Source organism: Lampris incognitus, chromosome 21 (genome assembly GCF_029633865.1).
Source record: "Lampris incognitus isolate fLamInc1 chromosome 21, fLamInc1.hap2, whole genome shotgun sequence".
NCBI classification, from domain to species: Eukaryota; Metazoa; Chordata; class Actinopteri; order Lampriformes; family Lampridae; genus Lampris; species Lampris incognitus.
The window spans coordinates 22475424-22492437 of NC_079231.1; the positions used below are offsets into that span (position 1 = coordinate 22475424).

Here is a 17014-nt window from a genome sequence, read left to right on the forward strand (position 1 = left end):
TGACAGAAGCTGCTGGAACCTGAGTGGCATTCTGAGTAGCAGCTCTGTTGGGAGAGGAGGCATCTGTTGCTCGTGCATCGAGAGTTCCTCACACTAATTAACAACCTCAGTCCTCCTGTCCTGTTTGCACAGTTAGCCGAGCACCAAAACGCCACTTCAGCTTCCTCTTCATGGTTTTGGTAACCGACCCCCCCCCCCCCCAAGCACACATGCACCAACAAGATCACAACATCTTGAATATTAGAGTTTACGGGTATGCCATCAGTGTACTTTTCTGTGTCCCTTGTCCTTCGTGGCACCTCAGGAAGGGTTATTTGTTCAGTTAGTGAACCTAATCCTACTGCTAATATTGCTACCATGGGCCCTGTGATAGAGCCTGCAGGTGTTGTGCTGTCATGCCCCTGATCCCACTAAAACTCACACGGACCCCGTGATGGGTTATAGCACCCACTCCCACATGTGTTTACACAAACCCACAGCAAGAAGCGTGAGGTCCCCAGTAAGACTCCTGCAGGAAACAGTTAGAATGTGTGGAAATGTTGGGCATCCAGGTGGCGTGGTGGTCTATTCCGTCGCCTACCAACAGGGGGGATGACCGATTCGAATCCCCGTATTACCTCCGGCTTGGTCGGGCATCCCTACAGACACAATTGGCCCTGTCTGCGGGCGGAAAGCCGGGTGAGGGTATGTGTCCTGGTCGGGGCTCCTGTTCGGGGGGGAGGGAAACGGGGCGGGGGGGAATAGTGTGATCCCCCCCAGGTGAAACTCCTCACTGTCAGGTGAAAATAAGCGGCTGGCGACTCCACATGTATGGGAGGAGGCAACGTGGTAGTCTGCAGCCCTCCCCGGGTGGGCAGAGGGGGTGGAGCAGCGACCGGGACGGCTCGGAAGAGTGGGTTGGGAGAAAAAGGGGGAACATTCCCAAAAAAAAGACAACAGATCAGTGACACTTGTCGTTGGAAAGAATGATTGTGAGATAGAGCTAAGTGGCGTAGTTGACCGGCACGTCGATAAACAGAGGTGTATTGAAATCTGTCCCACGGATTTCAAGTTCAGTCAGTCGGTTTGATGCTGAGAAGACGTGAAATATCGGAGGTGTTCATGTCTAAAATGTTTTGAAACCCTTCCTATTACCCAGCATGACATCCCAAAAAGAGAAAGCCCTTGTGCTTATATGAGGATTCGTGTGAAGCCTGAGAGGTACAAACGGTGATGCTGCCATTATTCTTACTCAAAGCCGCCATTGAAAGCTGTGTTGCAGCCCTGCTATGAAAGCATTAGCCTGCTAGTGCTCCACACTTAATTGCATTACATGCTTTTCTTCGTTACACAAAGTGCACACTCCCCCTTTTTCCTGTTTCGTCAGCGTATTAAAGCCAAATGTAATAAGTGAAAAAGGCAGAGTAAAGCTGTTCCGTGTTGGCGGGAGGAAAGGTCACATTCCAGCCACCTCCCTGGCAAAACAGCCGCCCGGCTGCGGTTAGCACCACCTTCGCTTTCACATTCGCTGCCCTCTTCCAACACCCACCCACCACCAAACGGTAACGAAACGGTTCCTGCTTTCACACTCACGATATAAAGGTCACAACGTGATCTTCGGTCCTCGTTTACATCCGCGTTTAAAATCGGCTTCCAGTCGCTAACGCGTCAGCCGCCATCAGCCCAAGGTGTTTACACGGGTCCCAGTTCGCCTCGTGGAAATGTCCCCGGGGTTCAGACCCGCAGCACTCTGGGGACGGGGCTTGCCAGTAGATAAAGCAGTCAAGTTGGTAATGGGACCGTTCATTATTTATTTATTTATTTATTTATTCAAACCCCCCCCCACTTTCTCCCCAATTGTTTCCAGCCAATCACCCCACTCTTCCGAGCCGTCCCGGCCGCTGCTCCACCCCCCTCTGCTGATCCGGGGAGGGCTGCAGACTACCACGTGCCTCCTCCCATACATGTGGAGTCGCCAGCCGCTTCTTTTCACCTGACAGTGAGGAGTTTCACCAGGGGGACGTAGCGCCTGGGAGGATCTTAACTTTATCCCCCCCCCCCCCTCCGATCTGTGGCACCTGGAAAGAAGGAAGAGCTTGTGACCAGCCCCTCTGATAGTTTGTTGTTGTTGGTTTTGTTCTCATCCATCACTATGTGACCTAAGTCACATGAGTTGTTGACCTCGTCTGGGCCTCGTGTCTTGGGTCAAGAGTCTTAAGTTGGCTTTCTGACGTCCTGGCGCTGTCTAGCTGAGACGGGCCATGTGTCAGTGTGGTGCAACACGCCATGTTGTCTTTCTGCTGAACCATGACTGATATAACTCCTCTTCTCTTCTCTCCTCTCCTCTCCTCTCTACTCCTCTCTACTCCTCCCCCCTTCTCTTCTCTTCTCTCCTTTCCTCTCCACTCCTCTCTGCTCCTCCCCCTTCTCTTCTCCCCCCTTCTCTTCTCTTCTCTCCTTTCCTGTCCACTCCTCTCTGCTCCTCCCCCTTCTCTTCTCCCCTCATCTATTCTCTCCTCTTCTCTCCCCCCCTCCCCTCCCCTCTCCTCCCCACCCTTCCCTTCCCCTCTCCTCTCCTCTCCTCCCCTTCCCTTCCTCCCCTTCCCTTCCCTCCTCTCCTCTCCTCTCCTCTCCCCTCCCTTCCCTTCCCTTCCCTTCCCTTTACTTCCCTCCCTTCTCTTCTCTTCTCTATTCTCCTCTCTTCTCTTCTCCTCTCTTCTCTTCCCCTCTCCTCTTCTCCTTTCTTTTCTTCTCCTCTCCTCTCTTCTCTTCCCCTCCTCTCTCCTCTCCTCTCCTCTCCTCTTCTCTTCTCTTCTCTCCTCTCCTCTCCTCTCCTCTCCTCTCCTCTCCTCTCTTCTCTTCTCTTCTCTTCTCTTCTCTTCTCCTCTCTTCTCTTCCCCTCCTCTCTCCTCTCTTCTCTTCTCTTCTCCTCTCTTCTCTTCCCCTCCTCTCTCTTCTCTTCTCTTCTCTTCTCTTCTCTTCTCTCCTCTCCTCTCTTCTCCTCTCTCCTCTCCTCTCCTCTCCTCTCCTCTCCTCTCCTCTCTTCCCCTCTCCTCTTTCCTCTCCTCTCCTCTTTCCTCTCCTCTCCTCTTCCCCTCTCTTCTCCTCTCTCCTCTCCTCTCCTCTCCTCTCCTCTCCTCTTCTCTTCTCTTCTCTTCTCTCCTCTCCTCTCCTCTCCTCTTCTCTCCTCTTCATCTACCTGCAGCTCTTCTCAGGGTATTTTAATCCCTCTCTCACTGTCACACATGAGCCATTTTGAGCAATATTATCTCTATTTGGCGGCTGTCCGACACGTTGCAAAATGGCTCTGATGTCATGATAAGATTCGGTTCTAATGCAGATGGACACTGTTCAACACCGCCCCCTCTCTCATGCTGCCCAATGCCCACCCATTGATGCACACCATCTTTCCCTCTAGATAACAGTGTGTGTGTGTGTGTGTGTGTGTGTGTGTGTGTGTGTGTGTATAATATTCTCCACTTTTTCTTATAAATAAGATTTTCCACTTATGGATCATGCTGTGTCAGGTTTCACTGGAGAGTCAAGGTCACCGCTGTGAGGCGAGCTGTAAAGCAGGCCTGCTGACTTCCATGTCGGCACACTAGAGCCACGGGAATGTTGCCTGGCATGAAGCACATGCTTTCCAGTAAGACAAATGCATTACGGATTCAGGTTGCACGTGCTGCAGGGTTTCAGTGCATTGTTTGCAGGGATCCTCCGTACCGGCGCCTGCTGTTCCCCCGCTGATGTAAACACAGGAAGTTACCTAGCGATGGCTGCAGCAACACACCGCAGCAATGCTTAACCCCTCCGTGCCACCGATGTCAGCCTTGACTGCAGTCTCAGTATACACAAACTCAGCGAGTTGCCCCTTCTATTCTATTCTCTTCCATATACGTATATATGTGTATATATGTATATATATATATATATACATATATATATATACACATATATACATATATAGATATAGATATACATACATACATATATACATATATATATATACATACATATATACACACACATATATATATATACATACGCACACACATATATATACACTACCGTTCAAAAGTTTGGGATCACCCAAACAATTTTGTGTTTTCCATGAAAAGTCACACTTATTCACCACCATATGTTGTGAAATGAATAGAAAATAGAGTCAAGACATTGACAAGGTTAGAAATAATGATTTGTATTTGAAATAAGATTTTTTTTACATCAAACTTTGCTTTCGTCAAAGAATCCTCCATTTGCAGCAATTACAGCATTGCAGACCTTTGGCATTCTAGCTGTTAATTTGTTGACGTAATCTGGAGAAATTGCACCCCACGCTTCCAGAAGCAGCTCCCACAAGTTGGATTGGTTGGATGGGCACTTCTTTGAGCAGATTGAGTTTCTGGAGCATCACATTTGTGGGGTCAATTAAACGCTCAAAATGGCCAGAAAAAGAGAACTTTCATCTGAAACTCGACAGTCTATTCTTGTTCTTAGAAATGAAGGCTATTCCATGCGAGAAATTGCTAAGAAATTGAAGATTTCCTACACCGGTGTGTACTACTCCCTTCAGAGGACAGCACAAACAGGCTCTAACCAGAGTAGAAAAAGAAGTGGGAGGCCGCGTTGCACAACTGAACAAGAAGATAAGTACATTAGAGTCTCTAGTTTGAGAAACAGACGCCTCACAGGTCCCCAACTGGCATCTTCATTAAATAGTACCTGTTAGAGCCTGTTTGTGCTGTCCTCTGAAGGGAGTAGTACACACCGGTGTAGGAAATCTTCAATTTCTTAGCAATTTCTCGCATGGAATAGCCTTCATTTCTAAGAACAAGAATAGACTGTCGAGTTTCAGATGAAAGTTCTCTTTTTCTGGCCATTTTGAGCGTTTAATTGACCCCACAAATGTGATGCTCCAGAAACTCAATCTGCTCAAAGAAGTGCCCATCCAACCAATCCAACTTGTGGGAGCTGCTTCTGGAAGCGTGGGGTGCAATTTCTCCAGATTACCTCAACAAATTAACAGCTAGAATGCCAAAGGTCTGCAATGCTGTAATTGCTGCAAATGGAGGATTCTTTGACGAAAGCAAAGTTTGATGTAAAAAAAATCTTATTTCAAATACAAATCATTATTTCTAACCTTGTCAATGTCTTGACTCTATTTTCTATTCATTTCACAACATATGGTGGTGAATAAGTGTGACTTTTCATGGAAAACACAAAATTGTTTGGGTGATCCCAAACTTTTGAACGGTAGTGTACATACATACATATATACATACATATATACATACACTACCGTTCAAAAGTTTGGGATCACCCAAACAATTTCGTGTTTTCCATGAAAAGTCACACTTATTCACCACCATATGTTGTGAAATGAATAGAAAATAGAGTCAAGACATTGACAAGGTTAGAAATAATGATTTGTATTTGAAATAAGATTTTTTTTACATCAAACTTTGCTTTCGTCAAAGAATCCTCCATTTGCAGCAATTACAGCATTGCAGACCTTTGGCATTCTAGCTGTTAATTTGTTGAGGTAATCTGGAGAAATTGCACCCCACGCTTCCAGAAGCAGCTCCCACAAGTTGGATTGGTTGGATGGGCACTTCTTTGAGCAGATTGAGTTTCTGGAGCATCACATTTGTGGGGTCAATTAAACGCTCAAAATGGCCAGAAAAAGAGAACTTTCATCTGAAACTCGACAGTCTATTCTTGTTCTTAGAAATGAAGGCTATTCCATGCGAGAAATTGCTAAGAAATTGAAGATTTCCTACACCGGTGTGTACTACTCCCTTCAGAGGACAGCACAAACAGGCTCTAACCAGAGTAGAAAAAGAAGTGGGAGGCCGCGTTGCACAACTGAGCAAGAAGATAAGTACATTAGAGTCTCTAGTTTGAGAAACAGACGCCTCACAGGTCCCCAACTGGCATCTTCATTAAATAGTACCTGTTAGAGCCTGTTTGTGCTGTCCTCTGAAGGGAGTAGTACACACCGGTGTAGGAAATCTTCAATTTCTTAGCAATTTCTCGCATGGAATAGCCTTCATTTCTAAGAACAAGAATAGACTGTCGAGTTTCAGATGAAAGTTCTCTTTTTCTGGCCATTTTGAGCGTTTAATTGACCCCACAAATGTGATGCTCCAGAAACTCAATCTGCTCAAAGAAGTGCCCATCCAACCAATCCAACTTGTGGGAGCTGCTTCTGGAAGCGTGGGGTGCAATTTCTCCAGATTACCTCAACAAATTAACAGCTAGAATGCCAAAGGTCTGCAATGCTGTAATTGCTGCAAATGGAGGATTCTTTGACGAAAGCAAAGTTTGATGTAAAAAAAATCTTATTTCAAATACAAATCATTATTTCTAACCTTGTCAATGTCTTGACTCTATTTTCTATTCATTTCACAACATATGGTGGTGAATAAGTGTGACTTTTCATGGAAAACACGAAATTGTTTGGGTGATCCCAAACTTTTGAACGGTAGTGTACATACATACATACATACATACATACATACATACATACATACATACATACATACATACATACATACATACATGCATACATACATATATACACATATACACACACACATACACACACACATATATATACACACATACATATATATACATATGGCGGTGCAGTGGTCAGCACAGTCGCCTCACAGCAAGAAGGTCCTGGGTTCGAGCCCCGGGGTGGTCCAGCCCAGGTCATCCTCTTGTGTGGAGTTTGCATGTTCTCCCCATGTGTGTGTGGGTTTCTTCACACAGTCCAAAGACATGTAGGTCAGGTGACTAGGCCGTACTAAATTGTCCCTAGGTGTCTGTGTGGGGGGGTGGGGGGCTGTGATGGACTGGCGGCCTGTCCAGGGTGTCTCCCCGCCTGCCGCCCAATGACTGCTGAGATAGGCTCCAGCATCCTGTTGTTTGCTCCTCGTCCATTGTTTGGCTCTGTTGTCCAAGCCTCTCCTTTATTCTTTTTTCTTTTTTTTCCTTTGGAATTGGAGGATTAGGAGTCTTATTGCTTGTTAATTTAAATCTAATCTTCTCCGCCACCCCCAGCAGCCCGGCTTTTCGGCTGTCTGGGTAAACAACGTCCCCATAAAAAAAAAAAAAAAGAGAAATCCCTGAGTCTTTCTCGTTAGATGTGTATTTGAGAGCAGTTGGAGAGGTGGAGTGCGGCCAGCTCAGAGTTGCCCACTTGCCCTGCTGATCTGGTGCTCCCATAATAACCAACCACAGTCGGGACAGTGAGGAGGTGGAAGGACGGTGCGGTGTTGTTCGTGTGTTCCTGTCGGTCTGTGACTGTGTTAGGGGAAGCCTATCTGATAATGATGGATGACCTCATGGCTAATAAGGTTATATTTAATAATAATTAATAAACTGCACATACTTTACATGAGAATTGGTGTGGAGATGTCGCCATTTTTGTTCTTGAATCAAGAATACAAGCACAGGGAACATGGCTGACGACCTGATGATCTGACGAAGGTGAAATTTAAAATGCCTTATTTGGAGCATCCGGGTGGTGTGGTGGTCTATTCCGTTACCTACCAACACGGGGATCGCTGGTTTGAATTCCTGTGTTACCTCCGGCTTGGCCGGGCGTCCCTACAGACACAATTGGCCGTGTCTGCGGGTGGGAAGCCGGATGTGGGTATGTGTGCTGGTCGCTGTACTAGCGCCTCCTCTGGTCAGTCGGGTCACCTGGTTGCCTGTTTTTTTTTGGGGGGGGTAGCACTGTTAGGCGAAAAGAGGCGGCTGGCAACTCCACATGTATGGGAGGAGGCATGTGGTAGTCTGCAGCCCTCCCTGGATCGGCAGAGGGGGTGGAGCAGCGACCGGGGCGGCTCGGAAGAGTGAGGTTAATTGGCCGGATACAGTTGGGGAGAACAAGGGGGAAAAAAATCCCCCCAAAAAAGTGACCAGTTACATTTCATACTTTCTTGGCTGGGGTAGTTATCAGCGTACATCACGGTCCTTTCCCCGCAGTAAAGACGAGTGTGTGTGTGTGTGTGTTTTGTGCTGCAGCCCACACTCCAGACAACAGCTTCCTGGGCTTCGTGGTGGAGCAGCACCTCAACGCCAGCGACTTCAAGCACATTGACGATATCAAGAGACAGAACCAGTCTCTGGTGTACGGGAAGGTGGACAACTTCTGGAAGGTAGGCCGCTTTACAGACACGCAACACATATATGTACGCACCGGTGTTGATGAGGAGAAGCCATCGCATGTTTCACTGCTCAGAGGCAGAGTCACACACTGAACAGTACACATGTTAGCTAGCGCTGCCAGAGTTAGCCTGGCGAGACCCCGCGGCGTAGTTGAAGGCCTTCAGTTGGTGAAACTTGGATTGGTTTCAGTGTGTGAGTATTTTGAATGACGTATAGGTTTTTTGGCATCCAGGTAGCATAGCAGTCTCTTCCGTTGCCTACCAACACGGGGATCGTAGGTTCGAATCCCCATGTTACTTCCGGCTTGGTCAGGCGTCCCTACAAACACAATTGGCTGTGTCTGCGGGTGGGAAGCCGGATGTGGGTATGTGTCCTGGTCGCTGCACTGGCGCCTCCTCTGGTCGGTCAGGGCGCCTGTTCGGGGGGCTAATTGGGGGGAATAGCGTGATCCTCCCACGCGCTACACCCTCTGGTGAAACTCCTCACTGTCAGGTGAAAAGAAGCTACTGGCGACGCCACATGTATGGGAGGAGGCATGTGGTAGTCTGCAGCCCTCCCCAGATCGGCAGAGGGGGTGGAGCAGTGACCGGGACGGGGTGATTGACCAGGTACAATTGGGGAGGAAAAGCGGGAAAAACCCGCCCCCCCCCCCAAAAAAAAGTTTTTAACATATGTTCTACCATCATTGTTTACTGCTCTCTCCACATGTGTGTGTACCCATTTTCATGCACCTGTATGTATACCCATCCTTACTCACCACTATATCCACATTCACACAGTGACACTAACCTACTCGCACAAATGCACTCTTCCCCTCACACACACCCTGACTTCCTGCGAAGATGAAAGTGCCGGGCTTTCAGCAGGCTCGCAGTAGAACACCGACACACCTCGGAGAACCCATTGTCAGACCTGTGAGAGCTCGGCAGTGGAAGCCTGTGAATCACCTTGGGCAGAGGTTTCCGAGGAAACTCAGCCGGTGTGTGTGGTTAAGATGCTGAAATTCAGCTCGCCGCCTACACGGAGGAGTTTTTCTTTTCTTTTTTTCTTTGATTACTTTTTGCCATTTTTTGACCTTTATCAGACAGCGAACGTGAAGAGGCAGACAGGAAATGGGGCAAGAGAGCGAGAGAGAGAGGTGTAATGAAATACAATAAAGGTCGCCGGCCAGATTGGAACGGGCGTCGGTTGCGACCATGTGGCGTATGTAACCATTCGGCGGCGAGGAGTTGTTAACCTGTTCAGATTCACGCTCGCTCTCCAGCGCAGTGACTGGAGGATTATCCCCGGACAAAGAGAGACTCGGCGACTCGGAGAGGTTGGCACGCGGCTAATTGCCGGAGAACTGCCCACGCCTTGATGAGCGTTCAACCTACACTTGGTATGTTTTAGAAGAGGTCGCTGCTGAGTTTAGGTCAGTCTGGCACTTCGGATGCCTGACGGCACGACTCAATGGAGAGACCACAGACGTTAGAGGAGAGAATCGTTTGGATGCAGCCAACATTCAGTTCAGTTCAGTTCCGTGTATTGTCATTGAAACAATGTGCTGGCACTTGTTAAAAATGAAACGAGGGCTGCGGCTTCGCCAAACAGTGCAGGGCAGACACACAAACACGGTATAAAATACACACAGATGAAGAACAAAAGCTGAACATAAGTTCAAAAAGAGCACGAGTACAGACACTCAGTGGGTAGCCAGGTTCAGGTGGGCAACAGCTTGGGGAAGACGCTCTTTTTGAGCCTGGTAGTGCGGGCTCTGAGGCTCCCGTAGCGCCTCCCAGAGCGCAGGGGGGAGAACGGTCCATGCTTGGGGTGGGGTGGGAATTTATGAAGGAATTTATCAATTGGAAATTCTGGGAGATGCGGCTGAGTTTTTCTTATCGTTAGCGCTGCTTCGTAGGTCCGAGTATCACCGACAGGCTTGTATGCCAGGCAAACCGAGCTCGTACGGAGAAATTAAATCAAATCAAATCAATTTTATTTGTATAGCCAAATATCACAAATTACAAATTTGCCTCAGTGGGCTTAACAGCAACACAACATCCTGTCCTTAGACCCTCTCATCGGATAAGGAACAACTCCCTAAATAACCCCTTTAACAGGGAGAAGAAATAGGAAGAAACCTCAGGGAGAGCAACAGAGGAGGGATCTCTCTCCCAAGATGGACAGCGTGCAACGGATGTTGTGTTCACGCAATTTACATAACACAACATCGAAAGAGGATAACAGAATTATAATGGACATAAAATATAAACAAATATTGCATGCGTTATGGGAAGGGGCCTGGGCGCCGCACATTGATCATTTTCTTCGTTTTCAGGCAAATGATAATGGCCCCTTCCCGAGCCATCACCAGTTTGCACCCCTGCTAGCTGGTGGTTAGCTAGCTAGTGGTTAGCTAGCCTAGGGGTTAGCTAGCTAGTGGTTAGCTAGCTAGTGGTTAGCTAGCCTAGTGGTTAGCTGGCCATGCTGTCAGCAGTATGCCAGGCAAGTGCAGTCTCAACAGTCAGTGGCATCAAGCGGACAAGTGCAAAATATGATGACTTGCGGAAGTCGTTGAGAGCGGAGTGGCCTGTTTTTTGAAACAGCCCGGTTTTTTATCATCATAAATAGTGTAACAGCACACCTCTTCAGTTACAGCTCTAAAAATGTGTTTCTTGTCTTCATGAAGGTCACACTAGAAGTTATTTGAGATACTTTATTGATCCCGGTGGGGAAATTCTTCTCTGGATATAACCCATCCTAGCTGTGTAGCTAGGAGCAGCGGGCAGCCGCCGTGCAGCACCCGGGGACCAACTCCAGTTCGTCTTGCCATGCCTTGCTCAGAGGCACAGACAGGAGTATTAACCCTAACGTGCATGTCTTTCTCGATGGTGGGGAAAACCGGAGCACCCGGAGAAAACCCCGCCGCAGGTACAGGGAGAACATGCAAACTCCACACAGAGGACAGCCTGGGATGACCCCCCCCCCCTGCCGGGGGGTTCGAACCTCACTGTGCCGCCATTATGGAGAAGTCACTTAAAAGTTACTGACAACCGGGGGGGGGGGGGGGTGCATTAACTCTGTTTATAACACAGCGACTGTCGCTGTGCTTCTGTGACGGTGGGTTTCTGTGCCGTTCAGGCTCGCCGTGAAAGGGCAGACAGAGAAGCCATCAGCTCACAGTGAGATGCTTTAACTGCTAATAAGACTCCCAAGTGTGTTCATTACCTCCGACTTTTAATTAAAGGGCCATTTTGGGGCAGACAGATAACGAGCTGACAGACTGCGGCTTCTGCACTTCCCTCCCTCGGTCCTTCCAAGGCAATCTTCTTCTTACGGACTCTCTGTGCAGAACGAGACCTCCGCCGCTTAACTAAAAACCGTGTCGTTTTTAGTTAAATGATGGATATCACGAGATATCCGCCGTTTAACTCAAAAGTGGAACCTGCGGGAGAAAAAATGAAGCGGGCGGAAGTAGAACGGCTATAACGAGACCCCTCTCTCCCCCGCTGTCTCGTTCAGGGTAATTGCAGTGTTTTGGAGCCCCACATAGGGGTTTCTCATAGCTGCCTGAGCGGAGCCGGATGTTAAATATGGATTTCCTGTGGACCGATACCTACTGTATGACGTCATTAAAGTCCCACGTCTGTAAACAAGGCCTTAATGTCGCGCCGGCAGCAGGAAGCAAGGACCCAAATGCAGACAGCAAGGACAGAAGCTTTAATGAGGCAAACGAACTTGAGATTGCAGGAGCGGTAGCTACAGACGGCGAGGACGACTCGGGACGAGGCATCCGGCAACCAAGCGTCAGCATATGTGTTTGTGCGTCATGGCAACCGGGGGGGGGGGTATATAACTTCCCGGAGAGCCAGGCCGGGGAATGGGGAACAGGCGAGTAGGGCAGGGGCAATTGGATAAATGGGGCGCAGGTGAGCAGAAATACTAATCAGGATGGGGAACAGGTGAGCCTTGATGACCCAGACCACCAACCACGACACTTAAAGCATAATTAATGAGAGGAATTCACTTTTTGTTTTTTTTGGGGGGGGGGGGGGTCTCCCCCTTTTTCTCCCAATTGTACTTGGCCAATCACCCCACTCTTCCGAGCCGTCCCGGTCGCTGCTCCACCCCCTCTGCCGATCCGGGGAGGGGCTGCAGACTACCACACGCCTCCTCCCATACATGCGGAGTCGCCAGCCGCTTCTTTTCACCTGACAGTGAGGAGTTTCGCCAGGGGGGCGTAGCTCGTGGGAGGATCACGCTATCCCCCCCCCCAGTTCCACCTCCCCCCCCGAACAGACAACCCCTACTGACAAGAGGAGGCGCTAGTGCAGCGACCAGACACATACCCACATCCGGCTTCCCACCCACAGTCCCCCCACCATCAGAAAGAGATAACTTTAAATCAGTGATGTGGAGCCCATGTATATACATACATGGTCCTCTAGGTGCAGGGCGGGGGGGGGGGCAGGGGGGCATGCAGTATATGCAGGTTTTCTTTCCAACCCAGCACTACACCGCCTTCAGTCAGTCTAATCAGAAGAGGCAGTGACATCAGTTGGCGTAGTGTTGAGATGTAATGGGAACCTACAGACACGCGTCCTCCGTGGCACTCGGCTGACCCGAGGAGGCAGGACTAGACGTTAAGCGGTGGCAGAGATCTTCAGATCAGACGGCAAGCAAGCGCGGCTGCAAGTGATTCCGCTGTCGGGGTGGCGGCGGTGTTAGTAAGACCCAACATAAAATGGCCCCGACCACCTCTCATGAAGCAGTTTCCATAGCAACCCCTCCGAAGCACCAGAAAGACAGAGGGAGTGAGTTGATAGTGATCTTTTGCCATCACTCACACACACACACACAATCACAGCATGGTGTATTGTGTCCTTGCAGCTGGATCTGTTCATCGCAGGCCTTCCACCACCAACAGGCCGGATTAAGACATCAGGTGTTTATCACAGCAGCCGTGCAGTACAGTGCTGTAGTGCAAAGCGTGGTGGTAAAAGAGGCCTCTGCGTGTGCGCATGCTGTAAATGCGAGTTTCTGACCTGTCAGAGGGTGTAATGGGGAATATTCAAATCCCACCTGGCCTAGAGAGACCTCCACAAACAGAAAAGCACACAAATACACACAGCCTGTTCCGAGCACTGAGGGCGGTCGCGCTGGCAGGTGGACAAATAAACCCATTGCCTTACCTATGCAAACCAGATGTGGGCGGAGGGCCAAAGATCAGCTGTCGGTATTAAGAAAACCCCCACACACGGCCCGCTGCTCCCGTTCAAATAATTGTTTTGTTTTGTTTTTCTAGTGAATGGACTGGGTATCAATATTGACAGACATTTCTCCAGCAGTTCTTCTCATCGGTGTGTAGGTGGACTAAGAAACCCCACTGTAAATACTCAGGATGGGATAGATAACTAGTATTGTAATAAATAATGTTTAATAATGCAATATGTAGTAATTCTTAATAATATGTAAAATAATATTAATAAATAAATAATTTTGCATAATTATTAATTAATAATATCAATAAATATTCGTCTTATTGTTAGTAATAGATATCTATTATTAATTAATAATGTTTTGATAATAAATTATATTTAAAATATTTAAAATAATATGTAATGTTATATTTAATAATGTAATAAATAATTATTGTAATAGTGTTGTAGTGCTGTAATAAAAATGACACTTACAGAGTACATATAACTGTTTACCTCTGCTGAACTAAGACTTATTAATTACTAATACTAATAAATATTAGTATTGTTATCAATAATAAATATTATTTATCAATTAAAATGATTTAATAATACATATTTAAAAATAATATTTAATACTGTTATATTTAATAATATTTAATGTAATAAACAATTGTAATAATAGTATTGTAGTGCTGTCAAAACATGACAGTTACAGAGTACATACACTTGTGTTTACCTCTGCTGAATTAGTTAATAATTATTAATTAATTAATAATATTAATGCATATTATTATTATTGAATATTATTTGATAATGATTTAATAATACATAATATTTTAAAATAATATTTAATAATGTTAGATTTAATAATATTTACTAATGTAATAAATAATTATTGTAATAATGGTATTGTAGTGCTGTAATAAACATGACTCTTGCAGAGTACACATAATTGTGTTTACCTCTGCTGGATCCCTGCTGGAGCCTCACTGACACATCAGGGTGTTCTTTTTAAAAAACAAGGTGTTTGAATGTGGACCTCCACCCCCCCACCCCCCCCACCCCGGTTAAACGTCAGATATGAAAAGTCCTTGCAGCTGGTTCGGCTTGGCAGGATGCGGAGGTTGTTATCATGTTGTTAGTTGGCTGATGAGGCGTCGATTTGGGAAGTGTTTGGACCGTTCAACACTTTATTAGGACATCTTGGAGCCAGCTGCCTTCATCTGTCTCTCAGCAGGGCTCACATTTATAAACCCGTACAGCCCACTGCACTTAATCTGACTCCACCCACAGCATACCCTGGCTCACACACACATGTGCTGACTCCTGATCACATTTATTTGGAGATTACACACACACACACACATATATATACTATATATATATATATATATATATATATATATACTATATATATATATACTATATATCGAGAACATTGTGGTTGTCAAGTTATTTTTAAACATGGGTTGAACATGGAGGCCGGCACGGTGATGCAGTGGTTAGCACAGTCGCCTCACAGCAAGAAGGTCCTGGGTTCGAGCCCCGGGGTAGTCCAGTCTTGGGGGTCGTCCCGGGTCGTCCTCTGTGTGGAGTTTGCATGTTCTCCCCGTGTCTGCTTGGGTTTCCTCCGGGGGCTCCGGTTTCCTCCCACAGTCCAAAGACATGTAGGTCAGGTGACTCGGCCATACTAGGTGTGTGTGTGTGTGTGTGTGTGTGTGTGTGTGTGTGTGTGTGTGTGTGTGTGTGTGTCGGGTGTCTCCCCCCCCGAGGTGCAATGGCTGCTGGGATAGGCTCCAGCATCCCCGTCACCCAGTGTAGGATAAACGGTTTGGATAATGGATGGATGAACGTGAAAAACCTGTACGCTGCTCTCTCACTCTTATACCTTGTTCTTACTTTTCTCTGTTTCCTCTTTTACCTGCTGGCCTCTTCCTCTCGCTCTTATCTCCCCCTCTTCCTCTCTCGTTTTATCTACGCATTTCCCTCCAGCCTCCCTGCCTGTCTTCAGCTTGCTCATCATTTACACCTGGTCGCCCACTGACCTGTTTACACATGCTCTCTCTTGCTCTCTCTCTATCTATCTATCTATCTATCTATCTATCTATCTCTCTATCTATATATCTATCTATCTATCTGTCTATCTGTCTATCTATCTATCTATCTATCTATCTATCTATCTATCTATCTATCTATCTATCTATCTATCTCTCACTCTCTATCTATCTATCTATCTATCTATCTATCTATCTATCTATCTATCTATCTATCTATCTATCTCTCACTCTCTATATATCTATCTATCTATCTATCTATCTCTCACTCTCTATCTATCTATCTATCTATCTATCTCTCACTCTCTATCTATCTATCTATCTATCTATCTATCTATCTATCTATCTATCTATCTATCTATCTATCTAGCTATCTATCTCTCTATCTATCTATCTATCTATCTATCTATCTATCTATCTATCTATCTATCTATCTCTCACTGTCTCACTCTCTATCTATCTATCTATCTATCTATCTATCTATCTATCTATCTATCTATCTATCTCACTCACTCTCCCTGCCCCTCACTCACTTGCTCACTCACTCTCTCACTCTCTTTATCTATCTCTCTCTCTCACACTCTCTCACTTGCTCTCACTCACTGGCTTGCTCACTCTCTCGCTTTCTCTCTCTCTCTCTCTCTCTCTCTGTCTCACTCTCTCTCTCTCACTCACTCACTCACTATCTCTCACTCGCTCGCTCACTCACTCACTTGCTCGCTCACTCTCTCTCTTACTAACTCTCACTCTCTTTCTCTCTCTATCTATCTCTCACACTCTCACTTGCTCTCACTCACTCGCTTGCTCACTCTCTCTCGCCTTCTTGCTCTCTCTCTCGCTTTCTCGCTCTCTCTCTCTCTCTCTCTCTCTCTCTCTCTATCTATCTATCTATCTATCTATCTATCTATCTATCTATCTATCTATCTATCTCTCATCTCTCTCTCACTCGCTCTCACTCACTCGCTTGCTCACTCTCTCTCGCCTTCTTGCTCTCTCTCTCTCACTCACTCACTCACTCTCACTGTCTCTCACTCGCTCACTCTCTCTCTCACTAACTCACTCTCATTCTCTTTCTCTCTCTATCTATCTCTCTCACTTGCTCTCACTCACTCACTCACTCACTCACTCACTCACTCTGTCTCTTTCTCACTCTCTCTCTCTCTCTCTCTCTCTATCTATCTATCTATCTATCTATCTATCTATCTATCTATCTATCTATCTATCTCTCATCTCTCTCTCACTCGCTCTCACTCACTCGCTTGCTCACTCTCTCTCGCCTTCTTGCTCTCTCTCTCTCACTCACTCACTCACTCTCACTGTCTCTCACTCGCTCACTCTCTCTCACTAACTCACTCTCATTCTCTTTCTCTCTCTATCTATCTCTCTCACTTGCTCTCACTCACTCACTCACTCACTCACTCACTCTGTCTCTTTCTCTCTCTCTCTCTCTCTCTCTCTCTCTCTCTCTCTCTCTCTCTCTCTCACACACACACACACACACACACACACACACAGACACACACACACGCGTGCACACCCTGGAAGCAAACAAACAGAGGCTGCCAGAGACCCATCTGCCAGACCTCCTGACAGTTCCGCTCGATGCCCTGGCCGGCC

At 46.9% G+C, this 17014-nt stretch overlaps 1 protein-coding gene across 1 annotated transcript in view; it reads left to right on the plus strand.

Moving 5' to 3' along the window:
- Window positions 1-17014, plus strand: part of mgat5 (alpha-1,6-mannosylglycoprotein 6-beta-N-acetylglucosaminyltransferase) — a 187187-nt gene that overhangs the window by 138778 nt on the left and 31395 nt on the right. Inside the window, exon 8 of the mRNA XM_056301107.1 lies at window positions 8017-8150. Within this exon, the coding sequence (XP_056157082.1) occupies window positions 8017-8150 (134 nt within the window). The remainder of the gene's footprint in view (window positions 1-8016; window positions 8151-17014) is intronic.